This window comes from Pelophylax lessonae (assembly GCF_965119305.1).
Source record: "Pelophylax lessonae genome assembly, chromosome: 4".
In the NCBI taxonomy this organism is placed as follows: domain Eukaryota; kingdom Metazoa; phylum Chordata; class Amphibia; order Anura; family Ranidae; genus Pelophylax; species Pelophylax lessonae.
Genome location: NC_138771.1, coordinates 126519083 through 126538616, shown reverse-complemented (window position 1 = coordinate 126538616; position 19534 = coordinate 126519083). Strand labels below are relative to the sequence as shown.

General features: G+C 46.2%; 2 protein-coding genes across 3 annotated transcripts in view; one reads left to right on the top strand and one right to left on the bottom strand.

Moving 5' to 3' along the window:
- The window catches only part of MPI (mannose phosphate isomerase), a 39672-nt gene extending 32514 nt beyond the window's left edge, over window positions 1-7158 (bottom strand). The window contains exon 1 of one of the 2 annotated variants that reach the window (XM_082256962.1): window positions 7051-7158. Coding sequence is in view for 1 of the 2 variants with exons in the window: in XM_082256961.1 (XP_082113087.1) it covers window positions 6976-6991 (16 nt within the window). In the remaining variant the exon portion in view is untranslated. Of the gene's footprint in view, window positions 1-6975 lie in introns of both variants that reach the window. The other variant, XM_082256961.1, reaches the window with a different exon arrangement.
- A 386-nt stretch (window positions 7159-7544) lies between these two features.
- The window catches only part of SCAMP2 (secretory carrier membrane protein 2), a 93072-nt gene continuing 81082 nt past the window's right edge, over window positions 7545-19534 (top strand). The window contains exon 1 of the mRNA XM_082254199.1: window positions 7545-7719. Within this exon, the coding sequence (XP_082110325.1) occupies window positions 7663-7719 (57 nt within the window). The 5' untranslated portion in view covers window positions 7545-7662. The remainder of the gene's footprint in view (window positions 7720-19534) is intronic.

Sequence of the window (19534 nt, the reverse complement as noted above, 5' to 3'; positions counted from 1 at the left end):
ACAACGATCTTTCTCGATCGCACAATGGCTGAGGGCTTTTAAAACCAATTATGCGTCCTCGGCATGTGTGGACCACTGGGACAACTCGCAGAAACTTCTACATAGATACTATATGACACCTACGAGACTAAATGCCATCGACCCGAAGTGCTCTCCCCTTTGCTGGCGTGAATGTCAGGAAAGGGGAAATTTGCTACATATCTTCTGGAGCTGCCCAGTGGTTCAACCATTATGGAAAGAGGTCTTCGGATGGGCATCTTTATTGTTGGGAACCAACCTCCCCCCCTCCCCGGCCCTAGCACTTTTCAGCCTGGGTCTAGAGGACTATCCTCCTAGCTCCAGAAAAGTTCTGGCTCATATTCTATTTGCGACGAGAATTGCAATTGCTGCTAGGTGGCGAGATACCACCTCTCCCCACTTGACAGCAATTAAAAACAGGGTGTCCACTCAATGTGAGATGGAAAAACTATTGGCGTTTAAGAACTGTAGAGCGGCCACCTTTCTGAAACAATGGCAGGTCTGGTTAAATCATTCCTCTAACATAATATAGTTACTCTGATAATTGTGATAATATACATGTAACTGTGAATTTTACATGAGCATGTTGGCAGTGCCCCCCCTCCCCCCCCCTCCCACTACTTCCTCCTTTCCTCCCCTCCCCCAACCCCTACCTAAACTCCACTTTATAACTCCTTGGCCCGAGGTCTCTTGTATAGGTAGTGGCGACACCTATACAACTGTGTGGTATAAGTCTGGTCCAATCCCTCACAGTTTGCACCCGTTAGGGGTGAGGGTTTTGGGCATTTAATTGCACTCAGATAGACCCGCCCTGAGGAAGTAGGTAAAAGCGGTAGTTCCTATATTTGGTTTTTGAATTATATGCTATACTATCATTCAAATACACGGTGACAGTTGAGTCATTTACTGTATAGCCATTTTAGATGTCTATATCCGGTAGCAAAGTACCCATCGCTGGCTGTTAAGCTATCGATAGAATCTTCTTGCATAATTGTTGATGTTCTGGATAGAAGTCCTGATAACCCTGTTATGCCGCAGATGACCTACTGTGACTGTTTCTGTTTCTGTTATTTTATGTAAAGTTCTTATCCTATGTATATGGATCTACGGTTATGTGTTTATACATGCTTGTTTTTTTTATACCTTAATAAAAATCTATTGAAACTAAAAAAAAAAAAAAAAAAAAGAGGTTCAAATGCCTCTTCCTGCTGCTGTTGATCCCTCTTTAGCAGTGTTGGGGGTTACAATGTAACGCGTTACGTTAACTACGTTACTTTTTTTGGTAACGTAGTAACGTAACGCGTTACATTCATAACATCGGTAACTATGTTACTTTACTCGACTTGAGTAACGTGCTTTCCTGCGTTACCCAAGCCGTTGACATCTTGTGCGGGCCGAGGAGGAGGCGGGAGGACTCGAGGAGAGCGGGGAATCGTGTGGCCGAGGACGCGGAGGAGGCAGGAGGACTCGAGAAGAGCGGGGGATCGTGTGGCCGAGGACCTGGAGGAGGCGGGAGGACTGAGGAGAGTTGGGGATCGTGTGGCCGAGGACTCGGAGGAGGCGGGAGGACTGAGGAGAGCGGGGGATCGTGTGGCCGAGGACTCGGAGGAGGCGGGAGGACTGAGGAGAGCGGGGGATCGTGTGGCCGAGGACTCGGAGGAGGCGGGAGGACTCGAGACGAGCGGGGGATCGTGTGGCCGAAGACTCGGAGGAGGCGGCAGGACTGAGGAGAAGATGCCCGCCACTGCAGGTAAGTGCACTGGTCTCTCTGGCGTGGTCACTCTGGCATTGAAAAGGGGCACGCTGTGGTCACTCTGGGGGCACGGCCGCTGTGGTCAATCTGGGGGCACACTGTGGTCAATCTGGGGGCACAATGTGGTCAATCTGGGGGCACACTGTGGTCACTCTGGCATTGAAAGGGGGCACGCTGTGGTCACTCTGGAATTGAAAGGGGGCACACTGTGGTCAATCTGGGAGGAAACTGTGGTCACTCTGGCATTGAAAGGGGGCACACTGTGGTCAATCTGGGGGCACACTGTGGTCACTCTGGCATTGAAAGGGGGCACGCTGTGGTCAGTCTGGCATTGAAAGGGGGCACGCTGTGGTCAGTCTGGCATTGAAAGGGGGCACGCTGTGGTCACTCTGGCATTGAAAGGGGGCACGCTGTGGTCACTCTGGCATTGAAAGGGGCACCCTGTGGTCACTCTGGCATTGAAAGGGGGCACGCTGTGGTTATATATATATAAATAAAACAATAAATATTGTATTGTTTTTTTGTGCACTACAAATAAATATGCGCATTGGAATTTGTTCATATTTTTTTTCAAAAGTAAAGTAATAAGTAGTGAAGTTACTTTTCAAATGCAGTAACTAGTAAAGTAATCTCATTACAATTTACAGAAGTAACTAGTTACATTTTTTGAGTAACTACCCCAACACTGCTCTTTAGAGATCTATATAGGAAAATCAAGAGCCTCTTTCTCCTGATCCCTCTATAGAGATCTATATCGGAGGCTCAAAAGCCTCTTCCTCCTGCTGTTGATCCCTCTTTAGAGATCTATATAGGAAAATCAAAAGCCTCTTCCCCCTGCTGGTGTACCCTCTATATAAAGATCTATATAGGAAAATCAAGAGCCTTTCCCCTTGCTAGTGATCCCTCTACATAAAGATCTATATAGGAGGATCAAGAGCCTCTTCCCCGTGGTGGTGATCCCTCTATATAAAGATGTACGGTATATAAGAAAAGCAAGAGCCTCTTCCTCCTGCTGTTGATCCCTCTATATAAAGATCTATATAGGAGACTTGAAAGCTCCCTTCCTTCTGCTGGTGATCCCTCTAGTGATAACCAAGGCTCTATATAGGGGGATCAGGTCCTCCTTCCTGCTGCTGGTAATCCTTCTAGTGATACACCCAAGAATTCTGTTTGCTTTCCCAGCTGCCTGGCCACAACAAATAAATACCCCCAAATCTTTTTTGTCTGTAGTTTTGGCTAAGACTGTACCCCCGAAATTGTATTCTATTTTCAAAGGCACTTTACATGGGCAATGTTGCTGACTCGTGGTCTGCAATGAATTTCCTGGTTAGCAGGTGATCAGCAGGCATAATGCTGCCTTGTACACCTCTTGTTTGAATAGGGATTTCACAATGAAATCTATTGGGTGTGGTTGCGTCGCAGTCCTTTTTATATCTATTGGATGCATTGGCAGGTAGTATTGCCTGCTGAACGCAACGTGCCCTACTTCTTTTTTGCTCGGCTGCAGCACTGTGTATGGGGCCATCCGGCAGCCGAGGGGCTTTGACAGGTGGATGAGGACCGTTCAAAACGCACCTCAACCACCTGGTTTTGCTACATTAACAAAGTCCATGTAAAGGGGACCTTTCAGAAGAATATTTTCCCTTAAATGCATTATTTTGCATTTAGAAATGTTTTCCAATGAAAAGCATCCTCTGAATGGAGGACTGGCAGATGCATGAAAGGTCCACCTCCTCCATTCATAGAACACTTTTCATTGCAAAAACTTATATTTCTATGAATGGAGGAAGGGGGCAGAAAGGGCGGGTATATTTGTCACTTTTGATGAGGGCCTGGGACTACTGGAATCGATTGTATTAAAACCTGTATCAGCAGAAGATCACAGCTGAAGGGATAAATGGGAAGTGGAGGGGGGGGGGATTAAAGGATGGAAGATTTCAAGAAAGAAGCAGCCACTAGCTCCTGGGACACTGGTCATTCATGTGTAAACAGCAAAAGAACTCTGCGCTTATAGTCGGTTCACACTGGGGCGACACGACTCTGCACGACTTGGGGAGGCGACTTGTCAGTCCCATGCACCACGACTTCGGAGCAACTTGCAGGGACTTCACATAATGGAAGTCTATGCAAGTCGCTCCGAGGTCGCCCCAAAGTAGTACAGGACCCTTTTTCTAAGTCGGAGCGACTTGTGTCGCTCCTATTAGAACGGGTCCTGTACTACTCAATGGACCGCGACTTGTCAGGCTGACAAGTCGCCTGACAAGTCGCGCTAGTCTGAATGGGCTCTTAGTGTGAATTAATTATACAATAACAAAAAAGACAGCGACTGTTCGACCTGGCTTCTGTCAAAGGGGCATGACCAAAAAAGGTCTGCCGATCGGCTCCCGATCAGCGCTCTCAGCCAATGGCTGAGAGCACTAATTGCAGTGTTCTGGCGGGGAGCTGTCCCCCTGTCAGTAGGCAATAGCTCAGCGGGGAGATCGCTGTACTAACGTCGGATAGCCCTGCTGGGTCGACCGAAAAAAAAAAAACTACTAGTATTTACGAGGCTTAAATCTCTAAACTTTTGCTTTAGAGCTCATTCACAGGGGCAATAAAAAAATGCTGCATTTAGATGTGTACAGCAGATAACTTTGTAAGCCCTCATTCACATTGAATGCAGCTTTGAAATCCTGCGGCTTTAGCTGAAATCGCACGATTTCAAAGCCGCATGTCAGTGCAACTTTGGATGCGACTTTAACCACTTAAGCCCCGGAAAATTTTACCCCCATTCCGACCAGGGGGTATTTTGCGATTCGGCACTGCGTGACTTTAACGGACAATTGCGCGGTCGTGCGACGCTGTACCTAAACAAATTTGGCGTCCTTTTTTTCCCACAAATAGAGCTTTCTTTTGGTGGTATTTGATCACCTGTGCGATTTTTTGATCACGCGCTATAAACAAAAAAAGAGCGTCAATTTTGCAAAAATAGCAATATTTTTCACATTTTTTTATATGAAATTCCCCCCCAAAAAAATGTAAAAATCAAAATTTTTTAACATTTTCGGCCAATTTGTTTTATGCTACCTATGTTTGGTAAAAAAAATCGCAAAAAGCGTATTTTGATTGGTTTGCGCAAAAGTTATTGCGTTTACTAACAAAGGGAAAGATTTTTGTCATTTTTTTTGTTTTTTTTTTTAACGCGTAATGGCGGCGATCTGCGTTTTTTTTTGCGGTACTGCGACATTGGGGCGGACAGATCGGACCCTTGACTGACATTTGTGACACTTTTGGGGTTACCAGTGACATTTCTACAGTAATCAGTGCTATACATATGCACTGTTACTGTAAAAATACACTGGTAGTGAAGGGGTTAACTTTATTTGGGAGGGAGGGGCTGTGTGTATCCCTAGGGGCGTGCTTTCTACTGTGATTGGCTGTGGCTTGACCTGTAAGGACACTGATCAACGGATCTACATACTAGATCCGTGTGATCAGTGTCTTTACAGCGAGGAGAATGACAGGTGGCTTGTTTACACAAGCTGCCTGACTTTCTCCCTCTCCCCCGCCGATCGCCGAGTGACCGGCGGACATCGGGGCCTCTGGTCACACGCGCGGGGGGGGTCCGTGACCACGCGGGAGCGCGCCTCCGGGGGCGCGCGCTCGCTCCCTAGACCCTCACAAGCTAGTGACGTAGCCCAACGTCACTTTGCCTGTGAGGGGCTGACTGCCGACGTAGATCAGCGTTAGGCAGTCGGCAAGTGGTTAAAGACATCTGTGTAGCTTCCTGCACAGATGTCTATTCAAGTCGCATCCGAAATCCCCAAAAGTAGTGCAGAAACTACTTTTTCAAATAGATGCAGCACTGCAAAGTCGGCATTGCATTGATTTGAACATGGCCATTGACGACAATTGGGTGCGACTTGTCATGCGATTTTACCTGTCAAATCGCATGACAAGTTACTCCAATGTGAACAGGGACTTAAGGCTCGTACACACTATAAGAAAATAAGGCGAGAAGTTCCGTTCAAAGAACTTTTGTAGGACTTTCGTATAGTGTGTACATAACTTTCTAAAGTCGATTCTGACCCTTCAATCGAAAATTCCTGAAGGGACAAGCTCCAAATTTTTCTGGTACATGAACGATTTTCGCTTAATGTGTACCGTTATTGTACAATTTTCATATGCGAAATATCAAACCAAAGACTGCGCATGATCAGAAACAATCGGGGGGGGGGTGTTATTCTGATTGTAAATTTAGCCCAGATACAGAGTGACAGAACAAGTAAGATATGTGAGAGCAGCTTCCCCGTGCTGCTCTGATTGAGAAGATCATCCCTGTAATATACATTACTACCCCCCTGCACTGTGCCCTCCTGACCCCCCCCCTCCCTGCACTGTGCCCCCCTGACCCCCCCCCCTCCCTGCACTGTGCCCTCTTGGCTCCCCTGCACTGTGCCCTACTGACCCCCCCTGTGTGCTGGACCCTGCTGGCTCCCCTGTACGGTGCCCTCCTGCCCCAATGACCCTCGTATTCTGCCCCTCTGACGCCCTGCCCTCTGTGTTATTAACTTTCTATATTGTTTGGATAATTGTATTTATTACTCTTTGATTTATGGCATGCTTTTCTATTGTTTAAAATGTATTTGAAAGTACTAATAATAAAAAAAATTATATATATATATATAGGTCCTCTGATTCCTTCTGTATTGAAGTGTATTGAATTTGTACTGTCTACCCTCAAGTTGTAAAGCGCTGCGTAAATTGTCAGCGCTATATAAATACTATATAATAATAATAATAATAAATATATATATATATTTTTTTTTATTCTGTCAACTATTTCTACTTTAATTCTTGGTAGTCGATACATAAACCAGGGCAGGCTGGCAGGGGCCCCCAGTGTATTACTTTGCCCAGGGGCCAATGATGTTATTATCCCTGTGTATGGGGACTGATATAACTAATACTTCGAGAGATGGAACATCAGAACATGAAAAGTGCCCATCAGCTGAACTAATGTATAAGAAGGAATCAGATGTATAGAAGGTAATGCATTGTGATGGATAAGTGAAGCTGCGGGTGGAAGCTGTCATATATAGTGATGGCATTTAGCAGCGATAAGCCCCGCCCACAACCTGTCAGTCTTCCTCCAATCACTATGGGGAATAATTGTCCCCTATGGGCCATGTATACGGTGTATGCTCCCCGTGTCCTCTGCTCACCTCTGTCTTCAGCCATGACCAGCACCCCTCTCCCTCTGTACACCTTCCCCACCCCCCATGTGTCAGCGCACACACCTCCCCGCGCACAGCATGCCGGGAGGTGTAGTCTTTTCTCGGAGGAATGATGCGGCTGCAGCGCACTCTGTAGCGTTCTGTGTGGGCGGAAGTGTGTAGTACATGGTAGCGTATGTCAGGACATAATCTATTCTAGAGCATATGACAGGACATAATCTATAAAGAGATCATTTATAGCTTCCGGTTCTAGTTGTATGGACAGGAAGTGGGATCACATGTTGGGTCGGCTGACATGGGCATACTAGTCGGGTGCTGTCACTGCGCGGACGTCAGCGAGCCTCGCCTGTACCAGCGCCTTACCTGGCCGCACAACTAGGCAATAACCCCGCCCAATGCCTACGGGCCCGCCCCGTGTTTTAGCTGCTGATAGATACTTGTCAGGCAGAATCCCGCCTCCTCGGCCAGGGGCGAGTAATCTGATTGGACGGCCTATTGCGTCTTTTCCCTGTCTACCCCAGCCTACTGCCTGGCTATTGGCGACTGTTCCACACCCAGTAGTCGCTGGCCCCGCCCTCCAGAGGCTGCCCCGTCACATCCAGGAAGGTTCCTGTGCGAGGAGGAGTTCCCGGCTGGAGGTTCCAGCTAGACACTTTGACCCGCGCTGCGGCAACCATGGCCGGCTACGACACCAATCCCTTCGCCGACCCGGTGGAAGTGAATCCTTTCCAGGTAATGGGGAGAGATGTGACTGGGGTGGAGGCCCCTGGCGGAGGGAAGCTCCCTGACAACTGTGACGGGGGCCAGAGCTAACCTGGCGGACAGTGCAAAGTTCCCACAACCAATCAGAGGGCGAGCAGAGGGGCCCTGCAGAACAGGTGGAAGGGGGCGGGGCCAACGCTCACATGACTGTACAGCGTGTTATCATTGGCTGACATCCACACCTGTGATTGGTGTGTGGGAGCTGTCATAGGACTATTGTCAGCTGGACATCACACCTGTGATCCCCTCCCCCACACTCACCTGTATAATGAAGCAGTGACCCCCCACTGGCCTGTATTATGGAGCAGTGACCCCCCCCCCAGACCTGTATTATGGGGTAGTGCCCCCCACCCTAGTGATCTGCATTATAAAACAGTGCTTACCTCCCCCCCCACACTTGATCTGTATTATAAAGCAGTCCCCCCCCCCCATGATCTTTATCATAAAGCAGTAACTCCCACCGTAATCTGTATTACACAGCAGCCCCCCCATGGGATTTGTATTATAAAGCAGTGCCCCCCCCCCCCTAGTGATCTGTATTACAATGCAGCAAACCCCTATTATAAATAGTCCCTATTATAAAGCAGTGCCCCCACTGTGATCTGTATCATAAAGCAGTGCCCCCCCCCCCTCTCTCTGTAATCTGTATCATAAAGCAGTGCCTCTGCCCCCCCCGCTGTGATCTGTATTATAAAGCAGGACCCCCCCCCCCTGTGATTTGTATTAAAAAGCAGTCCCCCCCGTGATCTGTATTAAAAAGCAGTTCCCCCCCCCCCCGTGATCTGTATTACAAAGCATCGAACCCCCCCCAGTGATTCCCTAACCTAAATCAGTGCTCTCCCCCCCCCCCCCAACCTGATCTGTATTACAATGCAGCAAACCCCCCCCCAGTGATCCCTACTATAAAACAGTGCTCCCCCCCCCCCACAACCTGATCTGTATTACAAAGCAGTGCTCCCCCCCCCCCCAGTGATCCCTAATATAAAGCAGTGCTCTCCCCCCCCCCCCCCCCAACCTGATCTGTATTACAAAGCAGTGCCCCCAGTTATCTGTATTAAAAAAACAGTGCTACCCCCCCCCCCCCTATGGTAGATTCCCCCCTCTATTTGTTATGGTGATCCTTGTCTTTGAGAGACACTTCAATGTTTTGGGTTGTCACCAGCAGAGATGAGCTCGGGTCTCCTCTGGAATCGCCACCGTCTGGACTTCCAGACTGCACCCTTTTTAGGTCCAATCAGCTGCAGGCCGGGTCATTCATTGCCCCACAGCACATGTAAACAAAGGGGCGGGATGCTGATGATGTCAGAGCCCCTATATGGATACATGCTTAGATTTAGCCAATAACCTTTCATAGCTGAGAGTTCATCTCACTCCTGTTGATCTGCTCCAACCTCTTTCATCTACTTCCTGTCTGCATGCACTCGCTCCAGCTTTGGCTGCACCCCATTGTTCTGGAGCAGATTCCTGATGGTGAAGGTGGACCATCCCTGCGCAGTGTCTATCAGGACAGCCACTTGTAGACTCGCCCCAGGCGCCTGTGACAACGTAGGGGCACAATAACCCCAAATGTCACATAAGGATCAGCAGGCTTTATTTTAATGATATCTGCATGCTTAAAAAGACTGAAAACAAAATTTTTACCATGTTAGTTTATATGAGATTTTTGTGATTGGGTTTAGATCTATTCTAAAGAAAATAGCCGATCTCTTCATATGAGGAGCATATCATTAGATATAGTGTGAGAAGAATATGAAAAGATACGTACATCATTCTAGAATACTGAACACGGGTATATTCAGCATAACCCAGCGAATGTCACATTCACCTGACTTTCACTGCAGATGTGTCTTCCTAGTACATGTGTTTTTATTGACATCCCTACTGGGCACTTTTTTTCCCCTTTCTGCCCTGGCCAGTTTTAACGTTTCAGCGCTGTCACACTTTGAATGACAATTACACCTATATGCAACACTGTACCCATATGAAATATTTATAATTTTTTTTCCACACAAATAGAGATTTCTTTTGGTGGTATTTAATCACCTCTGGGATGTTTTTTTTTTTTTTTTTTTGCTAAACAAACAAAAAAAGACTGACATTTAAATAAAAAAAAAATAAAAAAACATTTTTCATAGGTTGTTAAGTTTTTTGCAAACGGGTAATTTCTCTCCTTCGCTGTTGGGCACTGATGGGTGACTGATGAGTGGGCACTGATGGGTGACACTGATGAGTGGGCACTGATGGGTGACACTGATGAGTGGGCACTGATGGGTGACACTGATGAGTGGGCACTGATGGGTGACACTGATGGGCACTGATGGGTGACACTGATGGGCACTGATGGGTGACTCTGTTGGGCACTGATGGGTGACTGTTGAGTGGGCACTGATGGGTGACACTGATGAGTGGGCACTGATGGGTGACACTGATGAGTGGGCACTGATGGGTGACACTGATGAGTGGGCACTGATGGGTGACACTGATGAGTGGGCACTGATGGGTGACACTGATGAGTGGGCACTGATTGGCAGAACTGCTGGGACTGCACTGATAATCAGTTCCGATGTCCTTTAACACAAGCTGGTTATCAGATCTCTTTTACTCTCCTCACGCTGTCATCACGAGGAAAGAAAAGCCAATACCTGGTTCGTGTTTACTTCCATGATCAGCTGTCATCGGACACAGCTGAACACGTGGTAAAGGGCTGTTGTGATTGGCCCTTTACCATAATCATGATCAGCTGAGTCCGAAGGACTCGGACATCCATGTACGCCCTAACCGCAAATTAGGCCACACTGTAGCCATCTTTCGGTTATAGCACAGACAGGAGGGGGTTAAATACAGTGATTCACCTGTAGTGCAAGTTTAGTGACCGTTTTAAAAAAAGTGTACACAAAAACAGGGATTGACTAATATTTCTAAAATAAGAGATATTTTTGTTCTTATAATACTAATCCCTTGCTGTCCTTGCCAAAGGGCTCTTTATCAGGGTCTAAAATTGTGGGTGGAGGGGTCATCCCTTCCGATTGTGTGACCACTGTGATTGGCTGTCAGAGCGATCACAGGATTGGAAGCTCCTAATTGCGAGTATGCATCAGGAGCTGCCCGTGACAGCTTAGTTCCTGGAAGAAAATAGAAGAAAATAAAATTGCATAAACTATGACTTGCTTTAGCCAGCTAAATATTTATTTAACTGTTTTTTAAATGGCCTGAGTTGCACAATTTCTGCTGCTAGACATCTAATCAGTTTGGATACACCGCTATCCAACTCAAGCTGGCCATAAATGGGGATTCACGGCCCGAGACCTGCTGATCGGCTATGTGCAATCACAGCTCAGAGCTCTGTGTTTGTGAACAACACAGAACTCTATATAGAGGGAGGATCTGCCAGTTTCTCAATTAGGGCCCTTTCACACGGGCGCTCCGTATGTCCGAAAATCATCCTATTTTTTTGCGGATGATTTGCGGACATAATGTAAGTGAATGGCATTGCGGATGTCAGCGGAATACCATCCGCTGACATCCGATTTCCTTCCTTTCCGTTCTGTTCCGTTTTTTGGAACGGAACAGAACCCTATTTTTGTTCCGTTTAAAAAACGGAACGGATGCAAAATCAGATGTCAGCGGTGTCATCCGCTGACATCCGCAATGCCCATAGACTTACATTATGTCCGTATATTATCCGCAAACGGATGGGATGATATGCGGACACACGGAGCGGATGATAACACAAGTGTCACCCGCTACGTGAAAAAAAAAGTGCCGGAGCGCATTGCAATACGGTCCACTCTGTGTGAAAGAGCCCTTAGAAATGGAGAAATCTTTAGTAAAAAGCAGCACACGTTACACATAGTTAGGCACACTTTTAACCCCTTGATCGATCTAAATGGTAATACCTTCTCAGCCAGTGTCTTTAATACAGTGGCAGTGTATAGTATTTTCACTGATCACTGTATTAATGTCATTGGTGATGTCAGGGTCAGTCGGATTGACCGGTGCACTATTGCAGTCTCATTATAATTCACTGATCGCTGCCATTAGTGTTAAAAAAAATAAAAATAAATCTAGTATATATATATATATATATACCATAATTTGTAGGCGCTATAATGCTTTCTGCAAACCAATCAATATACAATTTTTGGGATTTTTTATTTTTAAAAACATATAGAAGAATACATTTTGGCCAAAATTTATAAAGAAATTTGATTTTATTGAAATTCTTTTTTTTTTTTAATTGGATAAATAACCCAGTGGTGATCAAATACCACCAAAAGAAAGCTCTATTAGACTGAAAAAAGATATACATTTCATATGGTAAAAGTGTTGCATGACCGTACAATTACAGTGCCGAATAGCACAAAATGGCCTGGTCATGAAGGTGGTAAAATCTTCCGGGGCTCAAGTGGTTAAAGGATAAGTTCATTTTTTTACAAATAAAAATTTGGGGCTGGCAGTTTCACTTTGATGAGAAGAATCAATGAGCTATCAGAGCACTCAATGAGAAGTTCCCCCCTTCTTGCTGTCACAACGGGGGGGGGGGATGCATGGGCCAGTGCTACAGTAACATGGTACACCCTGAATGTGACAGAAGGCGAACTTATCCTTTAAATGCTACTCGGGTCACATTCACACCTAAGCAATTCTGGAAACGTGTGAGAAATGCGCATTGCGTTTGCACTGCCATTATTTCTCAAAGGCACCCCAAACGTGGGTAGTGAAGAAAATGCACTTGGCTCAGTGCCAAGGAAAGGTACATGAGCTACCTTGATGCGGTTAAGGCAGCACATTCGCTTGAATGTTGTCAAGCAACAAAAAGCAGTACGTTGGATTGCTGAAGATTGAATTCCGCCTAAGGCCCTTTTTAACACAGGCGGACCGTTCAGATCCGCCTATCTGTTTTTTTGGCGTATCTGAACGGTCCCCCCATGCATTCCTATGGGGCATCGGATGCCAGCGGAGACATGTCTGCTGACATCTGATCCGATCCGTCAAATCTGGATGGATGGAAACCCTATTTTCCATCCGTCCAACGGATCGGATTAGAACGGACCGATGGTCCGTTCCCATCCGATTTCCCCCATAGAGATGCATGGGGAACTGACAGCTGTGTCTCCGCACACAGCACGAGACAAAGCTGTCCTCCTGCTGCTCAGCGGGGGATCGGCGGCTCGAAAAACTGACTCCGTCCAACGGACGGAGTGTGTGAAAGGAGCCTAAATGCTGAAGATCAGTTAAAGTAACATGCTGAACTGAAAAGATTTGATAATCACTCCTGTTCTGGTAGTCTAAGCCCCTGTTCACATCGTTGCGACTTGACAGTTTAAAATCCTGTTTGTGCCTATGGAACCGTTCAAATCAGTGCGACTTCAACTTGCACCGATTTAAAGAAAGCGTCTGCACTATTTTTGGCAATTTCATGTGCGACTTGCATAGATACCTGTGCACTCTAGGGCGAATTCAAAGGCGCCGATCCGTATGATTTGTACTTCTGATTTCATTGCGGTCTGTGACCTTGTTTAACAGAAGTCTGTGCAAATCGCAATAAGGTTAGAGAAAAGTAGTGCAGGAGCCTTTTTCAAAGTTCCTGTGATATGAGTGACAATTTGCAGCAATTTGAATGGTTCCATTGCCGGTGTTCCGTTAAAAAAAACCCTACCCGTGAAAATTCCCTACCCTCGTCACTTCCTGTGCACCTACGTCATGGAACAGCTGAGCCGCTTCCCACTGCGCATGCTCACAGCTCCGGAGGGTAGGGAATTTTCACGGGGTAGTGTTTTTTAACGTTACACCGCATCAGCTGTTGCCGCACGTACATTAAATCCTCTCCGCTGCAACATTAAATCATCTCCTCTCCAACCCATCACACTTCCCTGATCTCGGCTCCAAAATGTAAAAGCGGCGGCGGGTCTATGAAAATATAAATCGCAGAGCCGAGATCATGTGGGACGCCGCACCTGCTGATGAATGACGGGCGCCCGCAGGGAAATCTCAGGGTTGGAGCGGAGATGAGTTAATGTTGTGGCTGCCCATGCGCAGTGGGATGCGCGGCAACAGCTGATATCTGATGCGATGTAACGTTAAAAAACACTACCCCATGAAAATTCCCTACCCTCCGCAGCTGTGAGCATGCGCAGTGAGAAGCGGCTCAGCTGTTCAATGACGTACGTGCCCAGGAAGTGACGAGGGTAGGGAATTTTCACAGGGTAGGGTTTTTTTAACGTTACACCGGCATTGGGTGCGACTTGTCATGCGACTTGGAACTGTCAAATCGCATGGCAAATCGCACCGTCGTGAACGAGGGCTAAGGGTCTTTGCACACAGTAGTGATGCGTGAACCCCAGATCTTCCAGGCAGAATGTTCCGGTGCCAAAAGCACAAGTATGCTCTGTACGATGCGCAATGCCCAAATATTTAACTATAATCTATTTTTCAAGGGGTTGGGATTTACACAATTATATGCATAAAATACTGATCAGTAGCACATGCTTTTCGGGGAGCTTTTTAACTGATCTAAACGTTACATGAGTTTACTAATATTTACATTGCTGTGTGTACAGACTCATTAAATGCAATGAGCTGCATTCAGACCAATAATAAAAAATTCCTGAGCTGCTACAAACCTGACGTATTTGGCACCTCTGTGCAAGGGCCCACAAAGTTCTTATGACTAGTTTGCACAGATGGTGTATATAGATATCCATTTAAATGACCTGATCTTCGTGTATGGTCAGATTTACACCAGACGTGGCCAAAAGGCAGACCACCAGAATATGATTCTAGCATTTCCTGATTAACTGGATTTAAAACTAAAAAATGTTTTGGCAACACTAATTGCGTCATTCCCTCCATTCATAGCCCTGCTTTGGGTGAGAGGGGTGAATGAGGTCCGAGCCTATGTTATGTGTAATGGGACACGATGGGTGCCAAATTTCTCCTGGGCTTCATATGAGTTTTGTTTGATCCTATCCGCTCAGGAAGGCAGAGGAAGCAAGCTTAATAAGAACATTTGGGGAAGAATGATACCTTTATGCAGAACTGTGTGTTTTTTTTTTTTTTTTCCCCAGTTCAGTAAACCCTAAACGATTTAAAATTGACTGAAACAGCTAAAGTCTATCAGCGGTCACAGTCATTATCATGTGACAGTGTCACAGTCCATGTTTCTGTATTTGTTTGTATTAAAGAGGCAGTGACATCAGTCATTCATGAAGCAGGAATGCAGGATCTAATTGCACCCAATACTCGTGACAAGTGCTGTGATACTTCGATGTTTGAACCCAGGGAGGGGAAATTTTGAAAAGAATGTGCAGAGTAATTGGAATGGATTTCACCAAGAAGGATATTTCTTCTCTCCTACTTCTGTTCTTCGTGTCTTGTGATATAATCTAATTGTAAGATCTGTAGTCATGCGCTTATGATGATGATTCTATATACAGTAAAACCTTGGTTTGAGAGCGCTTTGCAAGACAAGCAGATTTTTAAACAAATTTTGGCTTGATATACAAGTAGCGTCATGTATAAAAAAGAAGAGAGGAGCCTCTAAAGTGTAGCAATATGGTTACATTTAATGAAGGTTCAATATTTAGCAACTCACATGGTTGATGATTAAAACAGGCACATCTAAGTATGCAGGCATCTGGGGTAAAGCTGTCCACATAGACCATCCTCAGCACCGCCATCTTCATCATCCCTTCCCCGCTGCACTCCACGAGTGATTCAAAGCCTCACTTTTAGATCACTCTACTGCAGGCTATTCTTCCCGGTCACGATTGCAGACTGACAGTGGTGAGAGCTGGTGGTTCAGAAGATGGTCTATGTGGACAGCTTTACCCCGGATGCCTGCATACTTAGGGCTCTTTCACACGGTCCGCCTCTGTAGGCGGATCCGTGTTGCTCAGCGGGGATCGATCCGCGATCCCCGCTGAGCCGGCGGATGACAGCTCCGTCTCCACTTGCAGAGCGGAGAGGGAGGTGTCTCAGCCCCCGCTGCCCTCTATGGGGGATCGGATGAGAGCGGACCGCCTGTCTGCTCTCATCAGATCTGATCCGCTCCGATTACTGAACGGATGGAAAAATAGGGTTTCCATCCGTCCAGATTTCACAGACAGGATCGGATGCGGATGGCAGCGGGTGTCAGCGGAGGTGTCTCCGCTGACACCCGCTGCCCCATAGAGCTGCATGGAGGATCCGATCAGATCCGCCTAAAAAACTGACAGGCGGATCTGATCGGATCGCCCGTGTGAAAGAGCCCTTAGGTGTGCCTATTTTACTCATCAACCATGTGAGTTGCTAAATGTTGAACCTTCATTAAATGTAATCATATTGCTACACTTAGAGGCTCCTCTCATCTCTCTTATATTCTGTAGCTCTGCTAGATCTTGCTTCTAATCCCCTTGGGTAGTCTGCATATTGTGGATGGACATTTTATGGTTACACAACCACATTGCTATAATCTTTGTATATAGACTATAAACTGAAGGACTTGTGGAACAAATCATCTGAGTTTCCATTATTTCTTATGGGGAAATTCGCTTTGATATAAGAGTGCTTTGGATTACAAGCATGTTTCCAGAACGAATTATGCTCGCAATCTAAGGTTTTAATGTGTGTGTGTGTGTGTGTGTATATTACAATACACCCACTGGGGAAAATAATTATTTGACCCCTGCAGATTTTGTAAGTTTGCCCACTTACAAAGAAATGAAGGGTCTATAATTTTTATCATAGGTGTATTTTAAAGCGGTTGTATACAAAAAAAAAAAAAAAAAAAAAAAAAAAATCCCTGCAAGACAAAGGCATAATGAGCTAGTATGCATCACATACTAGCTCATTATGAAACACTTACCTTAGAACGAAACCCCGACACGGACCCCCGGACACCGCTATGGGAGCGGAAATGATCCCTGTGCGCCTCTTCCGGGTTCGGCGGTTCCAGCGCTGTGATTGTCCGGAGCCGCGATGACGTCACTCCCGCGCAAGAGCGATTTTCCGGCAACTTCCAGGCAAGGAACTCTGAAGGTCCGCCGGACCTTCAGAGCGCATGCGCCGCTCGCGTTAGCGGCTGCATGCAGCGCAAATATCTCCTAAACCATGCATGTTTAGGAGATATTAATTGTACCTACAGTAGTTGTGGTTAAAAATCACAAAAAGTGGTATACTACCGCTTTAAATGATAGAGACAGAATATTAACCAAAAATCCAGAAACACATGATACAAATATTATAAATTGAGTTGCAGTTCAGTGAGTAAAATAAGTATTTGATCTCCAAGCAAAACATGACTTAGTACTTGGTGGAGAAACCCTTGTTGACAAGCACAGAGGTAAGATGTTTCTTGTAGTTGGTTACCAGGTTTGCACACATCTCAGGAGGGATTTTTGTCCACTCTTTTTTACAGATTTACAGATCTTCTCTAAATCCTTAAAGTGATTGTAAAGTCTTGTTTTTTTCTATTGAAATAACAAACCTATTCTACTTACCTCCTCTGTGCAGTGGTTTTTCACAGGGCAGCCTGTATCTTCCTCTTCTCTCTTCCTCTTCTCAAGTCCCTGGCTGGAGCTCCTGGCCCCTCCCTCCTGTTGAGTGCCCCCCACAGCAAGCAGCTTGCTATGGGGGCACCCGAGCCGAGCTTCAGCTCTGTGTTTCCAATCGGACAGGGAGCCGTGGTTCGGCCCCACCTCCTCTCTCTCCTGATTGGCCAAATGAGTTTGATAGCAGCGGGAAAGGCCTGAATGTTCGAGGCACTCCTGGACATTGCTGGATAGAAATGGGGCTCAGGTAAGCATTAGGGGGGGGGGGGGTGCTGCACACAGAAGGTTTTTTATCTTTAATGCATAGAATGCGTTAGGATAAAAAACATTCTGCCTTTACAAACAGTTTAAGGTTTCTTAGCTGCCCCTGGGCAACTTGAAGCTTCGGCTCCCTCCATAAATTTTCTATAAGATTCAGGTCTGGAGACTGGCTAGGCCACTCCACATACTTAATGTGCTTCTTTTTGAGCCACTATTTTGTTGCCTTGGCGGTATGTATTGGGTCATCGTCATGCTGGGAGATCCATCCACCACCACCTATCTTCAGTGTTCTGGCTGAGGGAAGAAGGTTTTCATCCTAGATTTTACAATACATGGCACTGTTCATTGGCCCCTGAAAGTGACAGTCGGCTTGTAGCAGGGAAACAGCCCTAAAGCATAATGTTTCCACCTCCGTGCTTAGGGTGGTGTTTTTAGGGTCATATTCAGCATTTTTCTTTCTCCAAACACAGCGAGTCGAGTTCATGCCAAACTTCGAGTTGCCTATAGACAGCTAAGAAACCTTAAAAGAGATGTATGGTTTTTTTTTTTTTGTTTTATTCATGCTTATCTAAGTGGATGCAGCATCGGTCCAATGATGCATCTGTCCCCTGGCGCCTCTCTTCTTACAGCTCCCCCCTCGCTCACTGGGCTGTGGAGGGGGCAGGAGTGGCCGGCTCAGGCTCTCAGTAGCTGGCTGAGAGGCCGAGCTGGGTGGCGGTGCAGGCATGTGGGCGGATCCCGACGCCATGGTTGTGATGACACCTGAGCCTGGACCAACTCTGTGACGTTAGCAGAGAGTGGTCTGAAGGAGTGCAAAACGTACTTCACTCCTGTGATCCATAGGAGAAGTACAGCTAAACAAGCTTTGGCTGTACTTCTCCTTTAAGGATTTAGAGAAAATCTGTAAAAAAGAGTGTACCAAAATCCCCCTGAGATGTGTGTAAACCTGGTCACCAACTGCAAGAAACTTCTTACCTCTGTGCTTGCCAACAAGCAGACTTCCACAGCAGAGACTGGAGTATCTGTACATAGGACGACAATAAGCCGTACGCTCCATAGAGTTGGGCTTTATGGCAGAGTGGGCAGAAGAAAGCCATTACTGTCAGCAAAAAACAAAATGGCATGTTTTCAGTTTGCAAAAAGGCATGTGGGAGACTCCCAAAATGTATGGAGGAAGGTGCTCTGGTCTGATGAGACTAAAATTGAACTTTTTGGCCATCAAAGGAAACGCTGTCTGGCGCAAACACAACACATTACATCACCCAAAGAACACCATCCGCACAGTGAAACATGGTGGTGGCAGCATCATGCTCTGGGGATGTTTTTCAGCAGCCGGGACTGGGAAATTGGTCAGAGTTGAGGGAAAGATGGATGGTGCTAAATATAGTTATATTCTTGAGCAAAACCACTCTAAGTACCACTCTGTGCGTGATTTGAGGCTAGGACCGAGGTTCATCTTCCAGCAGGACAATGACCCCAAACGCACCGCTAAAGCAACAATTGAGTGGTTTAAGGGGAAACATGTAAATGTGTTGGAATGGCACAGTCAAAGCCCAGACCTCAGTCCAATAGAAAATCTGTGATCAGACTTAAAGATTTCTGTTCAGTACTGCAAACCATCCAACTTGAGGGAGCTGGAGCAGTTTTGCAAGGAGGAATGGGCAAAAATCCCAGTGGTAAGATGTAGCAAGCTCATAGAGACTTATCCAAAGTGACTTGGAGCTGTGATTTTCCGCAAAAGGTGGCTCTACTAAGTATTGACTTTAGGGGGGTGAATAGTTATGCACATTGACTTTTTCTGTTATTTTGTCCTATTTGTTGTTTGCTTCACAATAAAAAAAAAAAAAAAAAATCTTCAAAGTTGTGGGCATGTTCTGTAAATTTAAATGATGCAAATCCTCAAACAATCCATGTTAATTCCGGGTTGTGAGGCAACAAAACGCGAGAAATGGCAAGGGGGTGAATACTTTTGGAAGGCAGTGTGTGTATGTATA